The 25,124-nt window shown below is 34.6% G+C and overlaps 1 protein-coding gene across 2 annotated transcripts in view; it reads right to left on the reverse strand.

The window, feature by feature from the left end:
- The window catches only part of CSTF3 (cleavage stimulation factor subunit 3), a 70,977-nt gene that overhangs the window by 17,650 nt on the left and 28,203 nt on the right, over positions 1–25,124 (reverse strand). For both annotated transcript variants that reach the window (XM_060018659.1, XM_060018660.1), the window contains exons 4-8: positions 4,122–4,154; positions 3,294–3,391; positions 2,055–2,121; positions 1,936–1,970; positions 1,725–1,851 (exon numbers count right to left, since the gene is read on the reverse strand). In XM_060018659.1, the coding sequence (XP_059874642.1) occupies positions 1,725–1,851; positions 1,936–1,970; positions 2,055–2,121; positions 3,294–3,391; positions 4,122–4,154 (360 nt within the window). The remainder of the gene's footprint in view (positions 1–1,724; positions 1,852–1,935; positions 1,971–2,054; positions 2,122–3,293; positions 3,392–4,121; positions 4,155–25,124) is intronic.

The raw sequence follows: 25,124 nt of genomic DNA on the forward strand, positions 1-25,124 counted from the left end.
TTCTACTAATAAAGAATGATATACAGGACTTCCCTGGTGGCGCAGTGGTAAGAATCCATCCGCCTGCCAATGCAGGGGACATGGGTTCAAGTCCTGGTCTGGGAAGATCCCACATGCTGCAGAGCAACTAAGCCCGTGCACCACAACTACTGAGCCCGCGTGCCACAACTACTGAAGCCTGCATGCCTAAAGCCTGTGCTCCGCAACAAGAGAAGCCACCGCAATGAGAAGCCTGCGCACCGCAACGAAGAGTAGCCCCCGCTCACTGCAACTAGAGAAAGCCCGTGCACAGCATTGGAGACCCAATGCAGCCAAAAATAAATACATAAATAAAATAAATTTTAAAAAATAAATAAAAAATAGGGCTTCCCTGGTGGCGCAGTGGTTGAGAGTCCACCTGCCGATGCAGGGGACACAGGTTCGTGCCCCGGTCCGGGAAGATCCCACATGCTGCGGAGCGGCTGGGCCCGTGAGCCATGGCCGCTGAGCCTGTGCGTCTGGAGCCTGTGCTCCACAACAGGAGAGGCCACAACAGTGAGAGGCCCGCGTAACGCAAAAAATAAAAAAATACAAATAAAATAAATAAATAAATAAATAAATAAATAAAAAATGCAGAGGTAGCAAGGAGACATAAACATTATCATTCATGCCGAGTAGTTCTCAAAGAGTTGTCCAAAGCTTCCTGTTCCCCAAGACCCTTTCAGAGGATCCATAAGATCAAAACAATTTTCAAACAATACTAAGACATGATTTGCCTCTCTCACAAATATACAGTGGAGTTTTTCAGAAGCTACGTGACATTCAACAGCATAGCAGATAGAATTTAGAAGCAGATATGAAAATCTGTCTTCTATTAAGCTAAATACCAAAGAGATTTGCAAAACTATGAAATAATGCCACTCTTCTCACTGAATTTTTTCTTATTTTGGAAAATATTTGTTTTAATACTATTTATGTTAAAATATAAGGAGTCTACTACTGCAAACTTTAAATGAATTAATAAATATCTTGAAACTTTCTCAGTTTTAATTCCAATATGCTAAATATTCATAGGTAAAAGCCACATTAAAATTAAAAGTTCTTTGCGGTCTTTAATACTTTTTAAAATCCCAAGACCAAAATGTTTGAGAACCACTGCTCATGCCTATGAGGGAACAGTTTCAATACCCTACATAGTTCTTCCAAATCACAGTGGACATGTGAGGAACTTTCTTTTAAAGATAGAGCTTACTTGGCATGTATGTTTACATAATGGGCTTATTAGTTCAGTTTGTTAAATCATTTTCTTATGAGACGAAGATCTTGGACCACAGCCCTACATCTCACAATTACAAGGGAATAATCACATCACTGTAACCAGGTGAAAGAGGGGCATTGCAACTCATCATTACTACTAGAAAAGCAGTTCTAAAAAGGAACTGTTTCATAAGAGATCAGTGGCAACATGTGTGTGTATGACTGTGTGGATATGGTTTAGCACTGATTAAAAATGGTTTGGTAAGAATTATAATTCTCCCAGAGTATTCTCTAAAAATAACTCAACAGTAAAATGAGACTCTCGAAACATTAGGAATGGTTCTTTCATTATAATCAATATGAAAACAAACGTATGCAGCACTGATATCCAGATACCTGATATTAGAAAGGCTAGCCTCCACAAATCCACAGTGCATAAAAATTTAAATGGCTTGGTCATAATAATAAATTACTGTGGCCTAATTTACCTCTTCATACTTGTTATAGTCTCTCCACAGTTGTTCAATGTTGATCATGGGATTAACACAACCTCGTTGATAAACTCTTCGAACAGCTGTTATTCTCTGATTTTCTGCATAAGATCCAACAGCTTCCCTGGCATTGGGTAAGAAATGCCATCAATTATATTATAGCTAAATCAACTGTTCACACAGAAAATAAAACTATAAAAATACTTACACGCCTTTTAAGAAATTGATGTAATCCACCCAAATCTAAGAAATAAAATAAAATGTTAGTATCTTTCTTAGTAGTTTCAAATTTTTTAAATGTATGTATTAAAAAAAATTTAACTCTACCTGATAAGACATAATTTCCATTCCAATTTTATCCAGTGCAAAGTCATATGCTTGGGCCATTTTTTCTCTGAAATAAACGTGAAAGACATGTTTCTTATAGAAAAAATTGCATGTTATTAAAATGTATCTACAGCTAAAACATAATCATGATTTCTGATCATATGATCAGAACAGCATTTAAACCGCTTATACAAACAAAATGTAAAGACATCTTTGCAAGTATAAAAACAAAATATAAAGACTAAGTTCTTTTGTGTTTAGCTTGTCAATGTCATTATGAACTTTGTTTCTTTTACCTACTACTTGTAAGCTTATCAAAGATAGAGGCCATGTTTTATTTATCTTTATATCATTTATTAATTTTTTAAGACTTTTTTTTGATGTGGACCATTTTTAAAGTCCTTATTGAATTTGTTACAATATTGCTTCTGTTTTATGTTTTGGTTTTTTGGCCACGCATGTGGGATCTTAGCTCCCCGACCAGGGATCAAACCTGCACCCCCTGCATTGGAAGGCAAAGTCTTAACCACTGGACCATCAGGGAAGTCCCCTCTTTATAGCCTTTAAATTGCCTAATCTTACATGTAGAAGATTCAAATGGGGAAATATCTGGTTCTTTGATTAAGAAGGTAAGTTATGTCTAAAGATCTATTAGCTCTGACATAAAATTTAGGGAGAAAGAACTTCTTCAGTGTAAGATAATAATAATGAAGAAAAGAAAAACAAAGATAGAATTCTGGTTATAGAAATAATCTGCCTATTTGTCATATACAAAAACAGCATTTGAGAAGGTCCATTATTTAGATTCAACAAAGATAGATAGGTGGGGGTAAGTCCTAGTGAGGAGGTCAACTATACAACAATACCATTGTCAAAGATGCCTTGGAATACTTAAGTAGCATATTACAATGTAACCTGCCAGGAGTGGTGCCATGACAAGTAATAAGATGGTTTTTATTAAAGTTTGTCAACAAGCCTGTCAACAAAGTGCTTTGGAGTTGCAAATGTACAGTGTTTCAATATAGAAGAGGGCTTGGATGATTCAATTCTCCAGAATAAATCTAATGCCAGTGGCTTTCTTTGAAGCATTTTTTTCCATGGTTTACTTACTTCTCAGAGAATCCTGACTTTTCAAATCTTAAGTTGCTTCACCCTCTGGAGTTAAGAGGTGTGAGTTTCTATGGGATTGACTGTGTGCCTCGGGATGACTTGCATTCTTAAGCTCCTGAGTTAACTTACTTGTAACTTGGTAGTTTACCCTTGGTTTCTCGGACATATGAAAGATAACACTTCCATAAGTCAATGTGCAAAACCTTCATAAGGCATCTCTGAAATAGCTGTAAATACAATAAAATATTATCAGAATCCACAGTTAAATAAATTTCACATGTACATAGCTGAAATGAAACATTAAAGAAACAAATTCAGCTCCTTTCATAAATTTATCTTCTTACAAATAGATGTCAAATAACAACTCCCTCTATTTTGTTTAGATAATCAAAATCATTCTCATAATTTTGGTCAGCAGAGTCTAATTATTTTCTTTTCCAAAATTTTATTTTATTTTTAAAAATTTATTTATTTTTTTATTTTTGTGTTGGGTCTTCATTGCTGCGTGCAGGCTTTCTCTAGCTGCAGTGAGCAGGGTTACTCTTTGTTGCCGTGTGCAGGCTTCTCATTGCGGTGGCTTCTCTTGTTGCAGAGCACAGGCTCTAGGCACACAGGCTTCAGTAGTTGTGGCTCACGGGCTGTAGAGCACAGGCTCAGTAGTTGTGGCACACACAGGCTTAGGTGCTCCGTGGCATGTGGGATCTTCCCAGACCAGAGCTCGAACCTGTGCCCCCTGCATTGGCAGGCGGATTCTTAACCACTGTGCCACCAGGGAATTCCCCCAAGATTTTATTATGAACATTTTCAAGCATACAAAAGGGCTGAATAAGTACAATGAACTCCTATATAATCACTAGCTAGATTCAACAATTGTTAACATTTTACTGTATTTGCCTTATATACGTTAAGTCCTAAATTAAACTTCAGCATACATTCAAAATATTTAAGAGGACTCACCTTTTCGACCTTGTCATAATTTTTAGCTTTAATCTGCAGAGAAACAGAGAAAAATATAGAATTAACACCATTCTTTTTAGAGTACTATCACTATCTCTGAGTGTTTTGATTAAGCTTGTAAATTCATTTCTACACTTTCCTATTTAATTCTGCCTTTTGAAAATAACAAATAGAAGTTTGAACCCAATATGGATAATATGCATTATAAATATGCCTTACATAAATTAATTCTATACGGAAAAATTTTTATAAGCTCATTTATGTTGAACTTTTGTGAATTTAAAATTTTATAAAACAGTCACAAGATGAATAAATATAAACAAGGCATACTTGAATAGGGCTTTAAGTATCTAATGAAGACAAACTTAAAGCTTTATTTTCCCTGAATAGCTACTACTAGAACAATCTGAGTAGGGTAGCAAAAAAGATTTGTGAATTTTGACTACAAATAAATTTTAATCACTCAGTCAATTTACTATACTCCAGGCGCTGTGCTAGGCACTGGGGCTACCACAGTGAACAAAACATGCATAGTCTGCCTATGTCCTCATAGAGCTTACAATTTTACAGGGAAAACAAGTGTCAAGATGGGGGAACTACAGGGTGCTATGGGAGCATTTAGGAGGAGCATAAAACTCAGACTTATGGGGTTGCAAAAGATGTCCTGGAAGAAGTGAAGATGTTAAGAATGAGGTGTGAGGTCAGAATGGCTATCATCAAAAAGCCTACAAACAATAAATGCTGGAGACGATGTGGAGAAAAGGGAACCCTCCTACACTGTTGGTGGGAATGTAAATTGGTGCAGCCACTATGGAGGACAGTATGGAGGTTCCCTTAAAAATTAAAAATAGGGCTTCCCTGGTGGCGCAGTGGTTGAGAGTCCGCCTGCCGATGCAGGGGACACGGGTTCATGCCCCGGTCTGGGAGGATCCCACATGCCGCGGAGCGGATAGGCCCGTGAGCCATGGCCACTAGGCCTGCGCGTCCGGAGCCTGTGCTCCACAACGGGAGAGACCACAACAGTGAGAGGCCCGCGTACCGCAAAAAAAAAAAAAAAAAAAAAAAAAAAAAACATTAAAAATAGAGCTACCATATGATCCAGCAATCCCACTCCTGAGCATGTATCTGGAAAAGACGAAAACTCTAATTTGAAAAGGTACATGTACCCTAATGTTCACAGCAGCACTATTTACAATAGTCAAGACATAGGAGCAACCCAAGTGTCTATCAAGAAACAAATGGCTTAAGAAGATGTGGTATATATATATATACAATGGTATATTACTCAGCCATAAAAAAGAATGAAATATTGCCATTTGCAGCAACATGGATGAACCTAGAGAATATACTAAGTGAAGTAAGTCAGAGAAAGACAAATATTATATATCACTTATATGTGGAATCTAAAAAATAATACAAATGAATCTATATACAAAACAGAAACAGACTCAGAGACATAGAAAACAGACTTATGATTACCAAAGGGGAAAGGGAAGGGGAAAGGGATAAATCAGGAGTATGGGATTAACAGATACAAGTTACTATACATAAAATAGATAAGCAATAAGGATTTACTGTATAGCACAAGAAACTATATTCAATATCTTGTAATAACATATTATAGAAAATAATCTGAAATGTATATATATATACACACACACACACACTTTGCTGTACGCTTGAAACTAACACAATATTGTAAGTCAATTCAATTTTAATTAAAAACAGAGTTGTTAGACTGGTAAAGAAAGGGAGGAGTTATTCCAGGCAGAAGGAGTTGCATGTGCGAAGACAAAGGTTAAATAAATACTATTAGAATTCCCTTTTTTTGAGTATTTTCATCAGAAGGTAGGTGGGGTTAGTTATCCAATTGTGATATATCAGCAAATCTTTGTATCAGCTTGATAGGTGAATAATTGGACTGCTTAGAGAAACCTTGGCTTGTGGTCCTTTTCAATCAGTAGTATAGATAAATTTTCCCACTGCTTTCTGGCTTAAGGTGAGGCAGATCGGAACTCTGGTAACAGGCTCTTTTTCTTTTGCTGATTACTTGCTCTTTCTCTCTGTAACTTGTAAGATTTCACCCTTGATCTTCAGAGTTCATACACTGTAACAGGATTTGCTTAAATATAGGTCTTTGCTCTTTGAGGCAGTTTAGTCAAGGCTCTGGAGTCAAATCTCTTGGGTTCACTTTTTGACTATACACTTAACCATTTTTCCTCTTCTGAATTAGGGGGGATAATAGTACCTATTTTGTAGGGCTATTGTAAGGACTCAATGAGTTAATAAATGGAAAGCCCTTAGAACACTGCCTAGCAGAGTGAGAACTTAGTAATTGACATTTATTATTACCATGAATTCTGCCAAGGACTCAGCATGCCCTTTGAAGCTAGTCGTGTCTTTCAGCTCGAGACTCTTCCTGTTTTTTAAATTATTGCCTCTCTTCAATCTGTTCCTTTTTTTTCCTTATTGAACTCCTATTATACACATTAGGTCTACTTCTTCTATCCTCAAAATCTGTTATTTTTACCCTTTCTTTGCCTTTTGGCTCTAAGTTTAAAAATACTTCTTCCGGGCTTCCCTGGTGGCACAGTGGTTGAGAGTCCGCCTGCCGATGCAGGGAACACGGGTTCATACCCCGGTCCGGGAAGATCCCACATGCCGCAGAGCGGCTGGGCCCTTGAGCCATGGCTGCTGAGCCCGCGCGTCCAGAGCCTGTGTTCTGCAACAGGAGAGGCCACAACAGTGAGAGGCCCGCGTACCACAAAAACAAACAAACAAAAAACCAAGAAACTTCTTCCATTAGATTCTCTAGGCCACAAATTTAAGTCTCCATGTTATCATTTTCCTCCAGTTGACCTATTGCTGTAGTTGGTTCAAAAATAATGGCTTTTGGCGCCAGAGGTTTTTTTATTTTTTTAAATACTGCACTTTCAATCTCACTGTGCTCCTATTATTTTGTTCAAGTTATTTTCTCTCTCCTCTAGCAGCTCTATTTTGCTGGGGGCCTGTCCCAACAGCTTGTTTATATTCCTTTCTTGTTGCTGGCTCCTTAGATATGCAGTTATTTCTTCCATCTATTCCCTGAGCTCAGAGTTGGCAGTCCCAGTGTTGTAGTTGACCCTTCTCTACCACGAGAGCTGTGTAGCAGGTGTAAACAGCAAGTTGGCTGTTGGTAGTCTTCTGACAAAAAAACAGAGAGAAATCTTTGCTCAAGAGTAGGGAGGACTCAGCCTGCCAGTGTGGCTCTTTTTTGGTTTCCTGGAGGCCAGGCTGATGTCAACATTCCTCTGGGGCAGAAAGACAGTGGAAGGGTGCCAAGTATTTCTGAGTCAGTTTTTTATTCTTTGTCCTAGGCACTCCACCAGCCCTGTTCTTCGAGACTGCAATAGAATCTGAGGTTTCCTTGCATCCAGCTGCTTGGCTCAGTAAATAGGTTGAGTTGAGAGTAGAAGTGAAGTAAGACAAATTCAAGTCACCAGATTCCCAAGTGTAGATGACAGATTATATACAGTTCTTACAACTGGCCAGGAAAACCGAAACTATTCTTTGGGATAATTGGCAAAGAATATGAATAGGCAATTCCTAGAAAAGAAAATGTAAATGGTTAAAAATAATAAGTGTTAAAAATAACACTGTTGGTGGGAATGTAAACTTGTGCAACCGCTGTAGAAAACAGTATGGAGTTTTCTCAAAAAACTAAAAATAGAATCATATGATCAGAAATTCCACTCCTGGGTATATATATCCAAAAAAACTAAAAATACTAATTTGAAAATATACATGCACCCCAATGTTCATAGCAGCATTATTTATAATTGCCAAGATATGTATGCAACCTAAGTGTCCATCAACAGAATGGATAAAGAAGATGTGGTAAATATATACAATGGAATACCACTCATTCATGAAAAAGAACAAAATTTTGCCATTTACAGCAACATGGATGGACTTGGAGGGCATTATACTAAGTGAAATAAGACAGAGAAAGACAAATACTGTATGATATCACTTACATGTGGAATCTAAAAAATACAACAAACCAGTGAATATAACAAAAAAGAAGCAGACTCACAGATATAGAGAACAAACTAGTAGTTACCAGTGAGGAGAGGGAAGAGGGGGAGGGGCAATATAGGGGTAGGGGATTAAGAGGTACAAACTATTAGGTACAAAACAAGCTACAAGGATATAGTTACAACATGGGGAATATAGCCAATATTTTATAATAATTATAAATGGAGTATAATCTTAAAAATTGTGAATCACTATATTGTACACCTGTAACTTATATAACATTGTAAGCAACTATACTTCAATAAAAATAAATGCCTCCATTTAAAGCCCATTTTATATATATATATATATATATATATATATACATACACACAATTTTGCAAAGATTACTAGAACTTGCTCATATCTTATCTATTACATTAAAAGTAATGTTATGTAAGTTTAAATAACAGGGGTCTTAAAAAATTATCTTTAGGGAATTCCCTGGTGGTCTAGTCGTTAGGACTCCACTTCCACTGCAGGGGGTGTGGGTTCCATCCCTGGTCAGGGAATTAAGATCCCTCAGGCCGCAGGCCGTGGCCAAATACAAACAAACAAAAAATTATTTTTAGTCTTTGGTTCTCTAACTTGCAAACAATCATCTCAGGTGATTGTTAAAAATGTAGATTTCTGGCTTTTATAAACAGGAATCCGAAGTTATCCTAATGCGAAAAAGTTTTTAAGTGGTTGGAAATATACCAAAAAATGAACAATTTATATGTTAGTGTGATGGAATGATTGTTTTTTCCAAAGCTTCTAATAACACGGTATATTATTTTTGTAATTAAAAAAAATCATTCCAAGAAAAAATTTAGGATAATTTTAATATTTATCCTTCGATATATCTATTTATCATCAAAATTTGTCATACAACTGCAATATGAATGAATCATTTGAATTTTACCAAAATATGAAAAGTTGTGGTGGAGAAAAAGGACTAAATTTTAAAAAATTGTCAGCTGGGAATTTCCTGGCAGTCCAGTGGTTAGGACGCCTCGTTCTCACTGGGTTTGGTCCTTGGTCAGGGAACTAGGGTCCCACCAGCCACGTGGCCAGGCCAAAAAAAAAAAGAGAAAATAAAAAATAAAATTGTCAACTTCCTAATATTTTCATTTTATAAAGGGAGAAGACAGTTGGAATTCTAGCAAGATTAATTAAACTTTAAATTTAATTAAATTCAAATGACTAGTTATTTGGGGGAGAGTGAAAACAAGTATAACACTGAACAAACACAGATCTGTTCCTAACTTTTGAACACTTCCTATGTCTAGTTGTTTGTTAACTTCCACAATTACTTCCCAAGCATTAACTAAACATTGTCTTTTGAAACTAAAACTATCCTCTGGGCAGTTATTGGAACTAATGATCATTTACAGTAGATTATTTAATTTTTAAAAGTAAACATTGTCAGAAAAGTCTAAAAAAACCTGTGGTAATGTTCATTTATAACATAGTTTAGATTAGCTATACCTTTTACCTGGAACATTTTTATATGAAGATCTAAAGAAGCCACAATATTTCACTGCTCAAAAATAAGTTTTTCATAGCTGCTGTTAAGAACATATTTTAATATTTCATTGAACAATTTATAAAATGGCAGTATAAATGTCTATAATTATCGCTAGCATTTTTCTTATCAGAGAAATAAACCTCTACATGTCAACAGCATTTTGGCTGATTTCCTCAAATTCATTTTTTTTTTCTTATGATATAGCTTGGGGAAAATAACCCCACCAAATCCCATAACATCAGAACTTTTTAATGTTATTTTTTAAATTATCAAGTATAAGAATAATTAATAAGCAACTGTATAATTTATTTTGAATGGTTCAAAAATACATTTGACAAGTGACCCCAACTGGCAAGATGACTCTAGAGAGGAAAGTAAATTAGCAAACCAATCTAAAGAAAAAGTAAGTCTCTATATATTTTGTTTAGGTTTTCACATAATAACCATTTGGGGCAAGTCCATACTTGTGTTTTAAGACACTACTGGTCCACACAGCAGAGGCAGAGCTAGGCCCCATCTCAAGCGAGTTAACATGGCAGTTGCTTAGGACAAATGTGATGAATAACTGAATTAATCATAAACCCGCATTCTTAATTTGTCCCCTACATCTTTTCTACTCTAAAGCACAGCACATGCGCTTTGGTGGAATTTAGGACAACCAATTTAAATTAAGTTTGAGCTGCAGAAGCTGCCTGATTCTGCTTCTCTTATTATCCAAAAAGCTCAGCCCCAATCCTGAAACCTGAAAGCAAATGGAATCCTAAATACAAACCCCATCTTCCATTAATTTACTCTTTTTCACTACTCTTTTCTGTTTTCAATCCGCTATGCCTTGGAAATTATCTTAGAAAATTACAAAATGTAAGCAGATTTAATGAATTTGGGAAACACTGAGGAATGAACTCTAAGATCAAACAACAGATTTTTAAGTTGCCAGAGAAGCTGCAGAAAATTTTCCTTTCCACCCAGTCCCAATTTTAAAGTAAAGGTATCAGGAGAGGAGTATCTGCCAGTAAATTCATTTTTATTCAACAAATAATTGTGTGCCTATGTGGCAGGCTCTTTTCTATCTCTAGAGATACAGTGGTGGATTAAACTAAGTTTTATAGTTCATGGAGTTATATTTTAGTGAGGGAGTCAGATAAATAAACTAGGTAGTTTAAAATGTTTGCTTATCTATGCTTCCTAATTTTTCCTATAATATACTGTACTATTTCCATAATTTTCCTATTAAATGTAGTTACAAATGTATGCCTACATACACATACACGGATTTACATTTAACAGATTGGCCAAAACCATGTTGTTGTCCCATAAATTTCCAGTTCCTCAAGGTACTTAAAATGTGCACAGAAATAACATTTGTTAAATATGAGTGTAAAGTATAGACCATTTATAGTCTCAGTATGATTGACATTAAAATGTGTTAATCGAAAATATGATTATCTTCAGTTTTGGATTAAATTTATGTTCATTTTGATTCTTTGTACTAACCAAATTACGTATTAATTAATCTACTTTTCTGAACCAACTAAAAAGTATTTGTAGCATGTTTAGGATTTACCAAGTAGATATGGGAATATGGACCTGAACTCTATCAAAGAGCTTATAATCTAGTTAGAATCATAAAATTATTGGAAAGAACACAGGACTAAATTTAAATTATTTTCTACTTGTGCCATGTCTTATAAAATCCAGAGGAACAGGCGTTCCATGCAAATTAGAGTTACCAAGGAAAAGTTTTATTGTTCAGATGGAATCCTGGCCATTAATGAGAAAAAGTTTCTGTAAATTCGTGAAATAACATGAGTTTCTGTAGAACAGTGAAAACACTCACACAAGAAAGAATAGGTATTAGGAAAATAGGTTAGCTAATTGTGGTGGAGGTCCATTACAGGAGGCCTAAAAAGCCAAGCAGAGTTTAAATCTGATACACAAAAATTGGCTATCACACAATAAGGAAAGTACAGAAACTATGGCTCATCTGTGTGTGGGCGGGGGCGGTTTGAGGGGGTAAAGGTAGGAAAGAAGACAGAGGTGGCTTTCAGTGCCATGGAATGAGGCAAGCAGCCACTAGCTGAGAGAATAGCTAAGAGGCTGTTGCTATCATCCTTAAGTGGGATAATAGTGGCCTGGGCTTGGGAGAGGGAGAACAGGGAGAGCAAAACAGTAATATAGAGCAAAAAACAATAGTCATTTTTTCATGGGAACGAAAATGGAAAATGTTATAGTAGTTGCTGCTCAATAAAGTTTACTTTTTATTACATTTGCGATGACCATAAATTCAGGTAGAAACTGTTTACAGTTAGGAGATAAGGTATTGGTTTTCAAATAAGACAGTGGGATTAAAGATGTACATTTGAGTCACTTGTTTAAAAAAAATTTATATATACCTAGAGCATGTAATACCTAAGGCATTAAGTATATTCTCTGAAGAAGAGAATACACAGACAAGCAAAGATTAATTTCTCAAAAATTATCCATTATTCAGGCAGAGAAAAGGAAAAGAACTCCAAAGAGTACTTGAGATAAGAGAAAAAGGATAAAAACCACATCAGAGAAGTCAAAGACCATTATAAGAAAAAGACGTGGTGGATGGTGGGATAGGCCACAGGTCAAAAGGAACTCTGGGTATAGGAAAGATCCATGGATCTGAAAATAAGAAAATTATTGCTTATCTATTACAAATTTAAATTTAAAAGCTGAAACAATTCAACTTCTTAGAAGTTGAAATCAATGACAAAATACTGCTAATACCAACAGCATTTATTAAATACTTAAGGTATGTAAGCACTACTCTAAGAGTTTATATGTATTAACTCATTCAATCCTTAGAACAACACTCAAGTAAAGTTACTATTATTATTTACTACTTAAAGATGACAAAACTGAGGAAGGTTTAGTAAGTTGCCCAATATTGCACAACTGAGCTCGTAGCTATTACACTACATTGCTCTTTAGCAAGATATAGGTATGAGGATGTTCATTGAAAGAGTGCTTGTGGTAGAGAAAAGCCTGGAAACTTAAAAGACCCAAGGCAGACTGACTAAATAAATTATGCTTTGTCTAAACAATGGAATGGATTATGCATATATACATAAAACTTTAACATAATGATGTATATTTATAATACTGAATGGAAATATGTCCACAATATATTTTTTAAAGGAAGTGGAATTTTAAAATTGGGCACACATTTGGTATGTTTATCCAGTCTACTTATCCTCCTCATCCCATCCCCTCTGTGTCTCTATCTAGAGTGCAAGAGACATAAACTCAGGAGAAATGCACGCAAAACTGTTAGCCAAAACTGTTATCACTGAGGGAATAGAGAATTTTTCTGTCTCAGTTATTTCTGTGACAGATTTTATTTCTATAACACAATTTCACAGCAGCAAAGAGAAATGGGTTTTTGTTTTTTTAAAAGAAAAGAAAGAAAATCATAGCTGACTTGGGTCAGTAAATTCCTCTTCTGAGTAATTCGTTGGTATTTTTCTCTGGTTATAAACATCTCCATTTAAAACTCATTCTTAAATGCTCTCAAATCCTCAGCCAGGCCTACCAAGCTGAAACAGTTATTAAGTAATTGCTAGCAAATCAGGCAAAATTAATTTCAACCAAGAATGTCAAAGGTAAAACTTTGACCTAAATTTGATTTTGTCCCAATTTATAGGGCATCTGTCAACAATCCTCACTTGACATTTATAGACTCAGCCTATTTCACTTAATGTCTAAACTCTTTGCTCCCAGTAAACACACTTTGTAAACACCAGGCCAAATCATTACTTTTCAAAAATAATCTGCAAACTCCGAATAAGAAAAACAGAGCAGGATATTTCACTTTTTGAGAAGTGAGTAGTTTGTTCTAAAGTATCAAAACATCACTCATCTTCATGGCTCCATTGGTTTTGCTACTCTAGCCCCCCTACAACCCCCCCCATGCGACCTCAACATCGATGTATGACATAGATTTTCTTTCTAAATGGTAAATTAAAGTTGAGAATGAGAAATGTGTACAATCGTTTGAGATCCTCGAGCTACCAGAAATGTCAAGAGAACCAAGTTTATAAGCCACTGATCTCGAAAATGGAATCAGTTCTGTACTGCACAACCGGGGAAGTGCTCAGGTAGGTGTGCTGATTCACTTCTCTTAAAAGCCTAATATCAGTTTATTTCTTTCACATCCATTTATAGTCTTCTCGAGCCTGCTACCTTAATTTTTAGCTTTTATGAATTGTTCACTTAACAAAATAAAAATGCTTCCAGGCAAACTTAAAATATTATTCAATACTATAATTTCTCTAAGATTACTACGTGAACTTTATACATTGCCTTAGAAAGTATCTCACTCTACTCTCATTTTGCTGAGTTAATCTCCCATTAGTATAGTCACACAACTTTTTAACATGTAGTGAAAATTTTTAGAGTAGAAAACCATTTACAATTCTTTCATCTTTCACAGTACTTCTCACTGCATATTGAGAATTGCTATTTTTAAAAGATTAACAATTGAATTATCATTGGGCAAAAGCCTTATTTTAATCACTCCTCTGATCATTCTAGTTTCATAAATCAAGATAATTTCTTTCCCATTTTGATAGATTCCTATCAGAGTATCAATTTGCTTGCCTAATTTTCAGTGGCATCAACTGGCATCATAAGTTGTTTTTTTTTTTTTGCGGTACGTGGGCCTCTCACTGTTGTTGCACGCTCAGTGGCCGTGGCTCACGGGCCTAGCCGCTCCGCGGGATGTGGGATCTTCCCGGACCAGGGCACGAACCCGTGTCTCCTGCATCGGCTGGCGGACTCTCAACCACTGCGCCACCAGGGAAGCCCCATCATAAGTTTTTCTATGCATTTCTTTGTTACTAATTCTGTGTACACTTTAATACTGCTGAATCAACATGTATACTAGATACATAATATCATGGGTAACGCTTCATCTCTAGCTTTTCTTAAAACCACTTTTCAAAAACAGGATTAAACTTCTACAATGAAGTGGATATAAATCCAGTGGATTACATTTCTCTACTTTTTGAGCAACTTGCCTACTCTTCCAGTATTTCCCTATCAACATAGACTTATGAATGATGATTTCCTCATTCTATGAAAATTACAGTACATTCATTCCTGAGACTAAAATATTATGTTTTTTTCAATGCTGCTTTTCAAATACTCTTTAGTTCAGAAATTACAATCACATTCTGTAACTCTGCCTTTGATGCCCTTTTAATTTTATCCGAGAAGTTAAAACCTACACCTGTATTTTATGATCCAATTCCAGTTTTCTCAATCTTCTAAGCATAGTTTATTTCTATTTTGTTAACGAAATAACCTAATTTCAGGTTCCCTTTAAAAAATATTAAATAATCTCCTAATCATCTTTCTCACCAAAATTGTACATTTATTTAATCTTTTTTCTCCCTACTCTTGTGCAAACTATACGTTGGCCATTTTTACTGAAATTCTGAAGCAATTAAAAAATATCATGACCTGAAATTTTTGAAAGATGATGTCAGCAACCTTTGATAGTGAAATAATCAAGTCTAAAGGATAAATGTAAAGAAGTTATAAATGTGTAAAGATATTTAAGTAAAATTGTATTTATGTTAGTTTCTCATAAAGCAAAAACTGGAAACTATATGAATGCACAACAATAAAGGCCTGGTTAAAAAGCATATATCTAGGGCTTCCCTGGTGGTGCAGTGGTTAAGAATCCGCCTGCCAGTGCAGGCGACATGGGTTAAATCCCTGGTCCGGTTAGATCCCACATGCTGCGGAGCAGCTAAGCCTGTGCGCCACAACTACTGAGCCTGTGCTCTAGAGCCGGCGTGCCACAACTACTGAAGCCCACGTGCCTAGAGCCCGTGCTCCGCAACAAGGGAAGCCACTGCAAGGAGAAGCCCGCGCACCGCAACAAAGAGTAGCCCCCGCTCGCCACAACTAGAGAAAGCCCAGGCACAGCAACGAAGACCAAGCACAGCCAAAAAAAAAAAAAAATTATTTAAAAAACAAAGCATATATCTAAAATGAACTACTTTGGCATATTTAAAAGTGATTTTGTATAATAAACAACACAAAATATGCTATCATGTAAAAAACTTAAGTTACAAAAAAGTTTAAAGATTTTATAGATAGCTACATCTAGAAAGGCTAAGTGGTGAAAGTGGGAATACGGATGTTTCTTCTCTTTATGCTTACATTTTTCTAATTTTTCTGCAATAAACATATATTACTCTTTCAAATAATATTTTCCTTTATCAGTGCAAATGTAAAAATGTAAAACGTGTAAGTTTTATAGAAAGCTCATTATAAGTTCTGTAATTCTTGTTAAAACATTAACTATAAAAACCTCACTTCAGTAAAAAGATTTAAAAAGAATGCTAAGAATTATACTGTCATACAATTCACAATGAAATAACAATGGATAGGGACTGATTAAAACTCTAATATGTACTTTGAAAACAGATTTCACATGGTTTAGATAATTCCATGCAAACACCCAAATCAATTTTATTTTTCATTAATTCTTTTGAATGAAAACATGGTTTTCATTTCCCATGTAACACTGCTTTAAATACCTACTTAAAAGATGAGAAGTTGGAATTTTGAAAGTGGAGGTTTAAATAGGTAGACATAGCTAACAAATTATCTTCATGAAAAGCAAAGAAAAAATTCAGGTAAAAATTATTAAACTCCAGAAGAATCAGTAAGACTGAGACATGAATCTTCTTCCTCTATGGTAGACATGCTCCAAAACTGAAACTTTGGCTCTATTTTAATGGGTTAAGTCCTACTTTGAAATGTTAAGTACTACCTCCAGAATGTTTATTAAATAATCTAATAGATACTTAAATTTTAAAACTTTTTCCCTAACTTTGTAAGTTCCTAAGTACATTTATTTAAAGGCTTATCAAGAAAGCATGCACTATGTTCTCTGGAATTTGTTTTATATAGTTTGAAATGTTTGGTTTATATTTCACTTTTTATCTCCTCCAGACATATGTTTGTGATGACATTTTCCAAAGTGGTATCACCTAAAGTAAAGAATTAAGTCCAAATTCTATATAGAACACTGCCATTAAGGTTTCAGTAGACAAGATTGCAATAAAGATTATATTGGAATTCCCTCCTTGTGCTGTGACAGAAATGCAAAGAAAGTTGAAGGGGAAAAAAACCTGAAGAGCAAGCTCTGGATCAAGATGCTGTTACTTTAGCTGGTAAATGAAGTCTGGAGGAAGGCTCCTATAATCTAATAAACACATGCCCATTCTTAATAATGGATCCTAATATACAGGTCTGATTTTGTCCAGGCTTTGTGTAACAGGTTAGTGGGGATGTCAGATTATTGAAAGCTGTGACATGTAAAAAATAACAGGAAAATAAAAAATTTCCTAATACTGCTTCTCAAAGAAGTCGAACTCCTAACAGCCCTTTCCCAATCACTCCCTAAACCTAAAGGAAGACAGGACAGGGACAAGACCATTGCTCTATCCTCCTTCCCACATTCCCTCATCATCTCACAATATGCACACAATACTCTAAGGATGGACTTTCAAATTGCTACAGTTGAGATACATTGCTGGATAGGAGGGCATGCATGTTCGAAAACCAGATTTTATGAAGTATTTACCTGACCATTGAGAAAACTAGTTTAAAAATATTTAATGTTAAATAAGTAGTACAAATATAATCCTTACACATAAGACTCACTTCAAAGGGAGCTCTCTATCATTCTTGAAAGATGGCTTCATGATTTTGATGCCTACTATTTTCAGTGACACTGAATAGCTCAAGAAAATCTGTACTGTGAATCAAGATTTTCCTTCAAAAATATAGGCAAATCAACTTAAGGGAAAAAATATATAACTAGCAACAGAAATATACACTTATAAAATCTACTTAAAACTATTATTATTACATATGGGTATTCAAGTCTCCTCATATATTTCTAATGCTGAGTTGCAAGAATATAAAAAGTTCAAGACATGTATGAGAAAAATAATTTGCAAACGTAATACTTAACTGGGAAATTATAGAGTTGATCAACTATATGAAAATCTAAGCACAAAACATTTGAAAGAAAATTATTTAAAGCAACTCATGAACACCAAAGTAACAAATGAAAGTATTGGTCTTTCACCTCAGAGAGCATATTTATCATTCCTTCCAGTCTGATACTGAGAAAAACAACATAAACAATAAAGATAACATACTATTTAAATGCTATATTAAAATTACCTGAACTTATAAATAGCAAATCATGCTAAAGTTAAGTTTCCCTTAAGTCCCCTAATGTATAATGTTCCTGCAAATAAGAAAAAACAAAACAGAAAAATGGAATAAGGAGATCAAGTCTCAGAAAAAGAAATCTAAAGGGACTTTAAATGTATAAAAACAGGTTCAATCTCATACATAAGAGAAATGTAAATCACAACCATACTGATATTATAATTGTTTACCTATGAATACTGGCAAAAATTTTAAAGTATAATAATATATTGAATTAACAAGTTGTGAGGAAGTGTACTTTCAATATCAAGGATTATTAATGGGATTTCAAATTATTACCACCTCTGTGGAAGGCAATTTGGTTAAAAAAAATCCCTCATACTCTTTGATCCAGCAATTCCTCATCTAGGAATAACCTAGATATATTTACAGATGGAAATGACATGTACACATATATTCAATGCAGTAATGTTTGTAATGAAACAAGTTTGGGAGGAACCTAAATGTCCTTCAGCAGAAGACAGATTAAACAAAATAAGGAATAAGTACTTGTAAAAAAAAAAAATACACACTCTCTAAAATTTACTTTGTTAAGCAAAAAAGAAAAACAGCAAGGTATAAAACAAAACCTAAGAGGCAATTGTTCATGTAAAAGGAGAGGAAAAAAATAAGCTGAACATTTTCCACTGGGGAGGGGAATTGGGTGACTCAAGGATGGATAGATGAAAAACTTTTCCCTGTAGGTCCCTTTCATATCTTGGGTTTTTGAACCATATTTTAAAATATACAAATATGTATTTTAAAACTCTTTAGATAATATATAACCTTTTGGGGCTTCTCTCATGTTTAAACATATTTCTGTATTTAACCATCAATTCTTAAAAAAAATCCAAATACTTTAAAAATGTATACAAGTAATAGAACACGTATTATGCATACAGATTTTAAGATGTATAATATTGTTAAACTATTTAATTCACAGTATTTTTTAAGGCAAAGGATTTTTGCAACATCTAAATACCTAGTAGAGTTTAAGCATTTGCAAAAGAAACAGTCAACCATAACACAAACTGATAAAACAAAGTACAGAAGTACTACCATAAAATTTTAACTTACTTAGATAATTTTCAAACCTAAAAATGGATGTTAACTAATGGAACAAGACATTGATGTCACTCAAGATTACTTAAAGTGTTTTATAAAGTATTTATAACATTTAATAATAAGATTATTAAAGTAATATAGATGGGTAAAAATCTGAAAGTCAACATTTACTTTAACAAACTGTTGCATGCTGGGAAGACTGGACAGCTACATGTAAAAGAATGAAATTAGAACACTCCCTAACACCATACACAAAAATAAACTCAAAATGGATTAGAGACCTAAATGTAAGACCGGACACTATAAAACTCTTAGAGGAAAACATAGGAAGAACATTCTTTGACATAAATCACAGCAAGATCTTTTTTGATCCACCTCCTACAGTAATGGAAATAAAAACAAAAATAAACAAATGGGACCTAATGAAACTTCAAAGCTTTTGCACAGCAAAGGAAACCATAAACAAGACGAAAAGACAACCCTCAGAATGGGAGAAAATATTTGCAAACGAATCAATGGACAAAGGATTAATTTCCAAAATACATGAACAGCTCATGCAGCTCAATATGAAAAAAACAAACAACCCAATCCAAAAATGGGCAGAAGACCTAAATATACATTTCTCCAAAGAAGACACACAGATGGCCAAACAGCACATGAAAAGCTGCTCAACATCACTAATTATTAGAGAAATGCAAATCAAAACTACAATGAGGTATCACCTCACACCAATTAGAATAGGCATGATCAGAAAATCTACAAACAACAAATGCTGGAGAAGGTGTGGAGAAAACGGAACATTCTTGCACTGTTGGTGGTAATGTAAATTGATACAGCCACTATGGAGAACAGTATGGAGGGTCCTTAAAAAACTAAAAATAGAATTACCATATGACCCAGCAATCCCACTACTGGGTATATACCCTGAGAAAACCATAATTCAAAAAGACACATGCACCCCAGTGTTCACTGCAGCACTATTAACAATAGCCAGGTCATGGAAGCAACCTAAATGCCCATCGACAGACGAATGGCTAAAGAAGATGTGGTACATATACACAAAGGAATATTACTCAGCCATAAAAAGGAACAAAACTGGGTCATTTGTAGAGACGTGGATGGATCTAGAGACTGTCATACAGAGTGCAGTAAGTCAGAAAGAGAAAAAATATCATATATTAACACATATATGTGGAACCTAGAAAAATGGTACAGATGAACCAGTTTGCAGGGCAGAAATTGAGACACAGATGTAGAGAACAAACGTATGGACACCAAGGGGGAAAATGGCAGGGGGGTGGTGGTGGTGGTGTGATGAATTGGGCGATTGGGATTGACATGTATACACTGATGTGTATAAAACTGCTGACTAATAAGGACCTGCTGTATAAAAAAATAAATTACTTTAAAAATTAAAAAAACAAAAAATCTGTTGCATGCCACAATCTTTATAAACTTCTGGCACTAAACCAATCAAATAAGATTTACCAATTTATAAATTAAAATAAAAATAAAATTCATAATCATTTTCCTCAAAAAAACGAAGGTAAAAATATAACATGAATTACAATTCTAACAAAAGTCCTTTCATCTATGAGAACTTTCATTGGAAAAGAATGACTTTGGAGGGAGAATCTTATTAAGAAAAATATTGAGTAATCCAGTGGATACTACCGAAACAAGAATATTCTTTATATACGTATATATTTCTTTTACTTTGAGGAAGTTATATACTATAATGGGAAATGTCAAAAAATACATATGTGGCCTCTTGCCTTCTGAGATGGCCCACACTCTGCCTGTGGAGTGTGTTTCTCTAAATAAACCCACTTTTTACCTATCAAAAAAAATACATATTTAACTTTGACAATGTTATTTTATTGACCTCACCTATAATGTCTTTCTTCACCCCCATAAGGATTTTTCTCCTGCGTATAGAACTTTTGACAGGTTTGTTTAAGTAAACTGAGGAGGCAATTCCATTGTCTTCTGGCTTCTACTGTTGCTCTTGGGAAGCTGTCAACCTAACTGCCATTCGTTTGAAGGCCATTTGTCCTTTTGTTTCCAGCTGCTTCTGAAATGGGTTTGGTTTTCATTGTTTTTCTGTAGTTTCATTCTGTGTCTACATGGGAATTTTTCTTTTTTTAATCCTGTTTGGGCTTCATTAAGCATCCTGAATCTGCTGAATTCATTTAATCACCCTAAAAAAATTCTTAGTATTTATCTCTTCAAATTGTGCTTCTGCCCAATCTCTCTCCTCTACTTCTGGAACTTCAGTTAGACACATTTTCACTCTATCCGTTGTGGCCTTAATCCTTTCATATTTCCTATGTCATTGTTTCTTTAAACTCCAATCTGGATTTCTTCAATTCTCCAATTCTCTCTTCACCTGTGTCTAATCTGTTATTAACCTAATTCCATCTTAATTCTAGTCTTTGAAGTCTTTGCAGACCTGTTTCTGCTGTATCTGTTTTTTTTACATGATTAGTTTTTAACAAGCAAACTCCTTTTCCTTAGAAAAATATTTGTGGATATTCTTCTGTGGCTTAGGATGAAGGTGCATTCCTCCAGAAAAAGTCTGAGAAAGATTATCAGGCACCTAGTAGCATAATACAGGTTGAGGCCACCTTACATGCATGGTTCAAAAATTTTTTTAACCACCCAAGTGATGTTTATTTGGACCACAAATCCATGCAAGTGCCAACTTGTTGAAACATCCCAGGACTTCCCCATTCTGCTCTGCTCAGGACCACACCAACTTTCCTCAGTCTTCTAGGGTTAATAAGGCAGCACAGATTTATTTCTGGTTCACTGTCATCCTGAGTATTACCTACACACAGCTTTAGAGGAAGAGAGTGTCCTGTTGGGCAAGACTTGGGCTTTGACTTTTGCTTCCTGAACTCCTATAAGCATTTGAAATTGAAGCTCAAGTTCTCCCAGTTTGACAAAGGCTCTTAGGGTAAAAACAGTTTAGGAACTCAGCTTATCTCCCAGCATTCCTATTTTTGTTTGTGTGTGTGTTTGTTTTCCAGTTAGGTTTTGGCTTGGTAATTTTTTACTATGCTGTCAGTTCTTCAAGACGTTTTAAAATTCTGCCCAGAAGCCTTTGTTTTCAGTGAGACCATTTATCTGAATAACCAAGCTCACCATATCACCCAAATCTTCTTCAATGTATTTTATTAACATCTGGCTTCAAAAAAATTAGGAAAAAACTCTGTATGCAAACTATCTTGAAAAGCAATGAAAAACTTAAAAATCCAATGTTCTTTGAAACACTAAATTTCAAAGGTTAAAAAAATTACAGGGTCTTCCCTGGTGGTGCAGTTATTGAGAGTCCGCCTGCCGATGCAGGGGACACAGGTTCGTGCCCTGGTCCGGGAGGATTGCACATGCCTAGGAGAGGCTGGGCCCGTGAGCCATGGCTGCTGGGCCTGCGCGTCTGAAGCCTGTGCGTCTGGAGCCTGTGCTCCGCAATGGGAGAGGCCACAACAGTGAGGGGCCCGCGTACCAAAAAAAAAAAGAAAAGAAAATTACAGAATTCAATAAACCAAATATATTTCCTCTAATGTATTGGAGAATTCCCAAGTAAGTGTAATTCAGTTCTCTGAAATACTTTATAAACCAGCAATTTGAGTTTACCCTTAATGTTTGCCATGCCGAAGTAAGTGAAGTTTGGGTGAAAGTTACAAAAACAAAAAGTAAAATGATAAATAACATTTAACACAGAAGTACTGTTTTTAAGGACAAAAGCTGGAGTAATTCACCTTTTATACTTGTTTTTTAAAAAATAAATCTATATAAAGTTTATGGATTAAGTTAAAACAGGAACTTTCTATATTTTTAAATATCTAGATGTCTTAAAGAATTTCCACTCATCAATTGGATGTTGGCATTGTGCACATATACATTAGTCCAAGTGAAAATGGGTGGGTAAGAATTAAAATGTTTATGCTTTACTAGTTTGACAAACAACCTGTGAAATTTGATAAATCAAGTTGTGAAAACTCCTGTTTTTATCTCATACATACACATACAAATATCTCAGAAGTTTTACTTCAATATATACATCTAAATCTTTCTTGTAACCAGTCAGGCATTTATTTTCTATACCAGGTTTTCAAGTTTTATCTGAAAGCATTTCAGAATTACAAACAAGCAATTTTTTTTAAGGTACTTCAAAATCCTAGGTAAATTAGTAATGCCCTTTTGTAATTCTTTAAAATTGGATAATTCTTTAAAAACCTTTCTTTTAGGTCATACATCAAGATAGAATAATTCTAAATGTCAATGATGCTTATTCTAAAATACTTAAATGGCTGAGGGTATTAGACAATTCAAAAGGACAGTTTCTTTGTAGTTTTAGAAAGAGTGTAGAGACATTTTTAAAACCTATGTTAACAGTAAAGATATTGGCCACGTATAATTTGATGAAAAATAATACATTGTTATAAATTGATGTCACACTCTAATTCTTAGAAATTAAAATTCAAGTTGCAAAATAATATGGTAAATTCAGTTTTATTTTCCATTGTGCATTTTTCACCCAACAAATATTTAGAGTGCCACTATGTGCCAAGCATTGTTCTAGATTCCTGAAACATATCAATGTATAAAATATAAACTATAATAAGTAAACTGTTCAGTATACTAGAAGATAAGCACTATAGGTGAAAAAGATAGAGGAAAGGATGAGTTTTGAGGTGTTGGGAATGGGGGTGGCAATTTAAAATATGGGCAAGAGCAAATCTCACTGAGAAGATAACACTTTTACAAAAATTTGAAGAAAGCAAGGGATTTTGCCAAGCAGCTATCTGGATAAGTATCTTTAGAGCAGATAAAATAGCTAATGTAAAGAAAAGCCTTGAGGTGGGAATGTGTCTAGAATATTTAAGGAGGCCAGAGTGACTGAAGAAGAGACTTTATTTACTACGTGAATTATCTATCACGCAGCTATCAAGCACAAAATTTTATACTTAAGTGGGTATCCTAGTATTCACTCTGTACACTTATTTTCTAATAATTTTTCAACCTATCTGAATTTATGACTAAGAAACAACTGATTCTTAAACATATAAAAATGTTACTTTACAGATATAAATTCATTAAAAATGTATCATTAAAAAAAAACCTATATTCAATTTCTACTTGAAATAGGACCCTGGTTATTGTTTTTGAAGATTCCAATCAAGAGCCAGAACTCACTAATTCAGTGATCAAAGTTCCATTATAATTTCTCAACTACTTACTGCTATAAAAACATTGTTTCATATAATACCAATGTCTTTCTAAAATATACAATATTATCATTATTACACCAATACAATTCTTATTAATACTTCCCTCCTCATATTAATTTAACATACTGCCATAGATAGGCAATCTACCCTCCCTAACAGATTTTTGGACTTCACGAAACTTTGAAAATTTAGAGAATGAAATTTACAAACTTTTTCATCAAAAAGAGAAGTTTGAAACCCAGTTCTTGTGCTTTCACTAAATTTTAGTCAGTCTTTAAGCATTCCCAAAATATTCACAAGACATCAGAACATGAGTTTCAGGTTTTATTCAAAACCAAGTTTCAATCCTCAATACTATAACCAATAAAAGTGTAAGTGGTATTTAAAAAGTTTTGTCCCTTTGGTGTAACTGTCCCTTTTAGTACACACTTGCATATTAACTTATGTATTTAACCAAATAAAAGGATAGTGTCCTATATATTTCTTCATTAATAAAATTCATGTAACAGATGAGCAATCTTTTGTGTGTGCAGAAGTCAATCTGGGAACTATGTTATTGGATAAACTAGACATACTGACAATGTGGTATCCTGGGACTGGCATTTAGTAAAAACAGATTTTATTCATGGAAAAAATTTTTCTAGGAACCAACTTTTTCAAAGTAACTACTCAAGTCTAACCTACCAATAAAACATAACTAATTTTCTCCCTTTGAAAAGGCTTTGTTCCTCCTCCAAAATGAATACTCTGGTCAATTAATGTCATTTTCCTCAAACTATATGAAGGCTATTATAGAGAATAAAAGGTTTCATAGCTTCTTAACTCTATTACTTTCTTAAGACTCAAATACAAAGTAAAAATTAG

The sequence above is a fragment of the Delphinus delphis genome, chromosome 8 (genome assembly GCF_949987515.2).
Source record: "Delphinus delphis chromosome 8, mDelDel1.2, whole genome shotgun sequence".
NCBI lineage: Eukaryota > Metazoa > Chordata > Mammalia > Artiodactyla > Delphinidae > Delphinus > Delphinus delphis.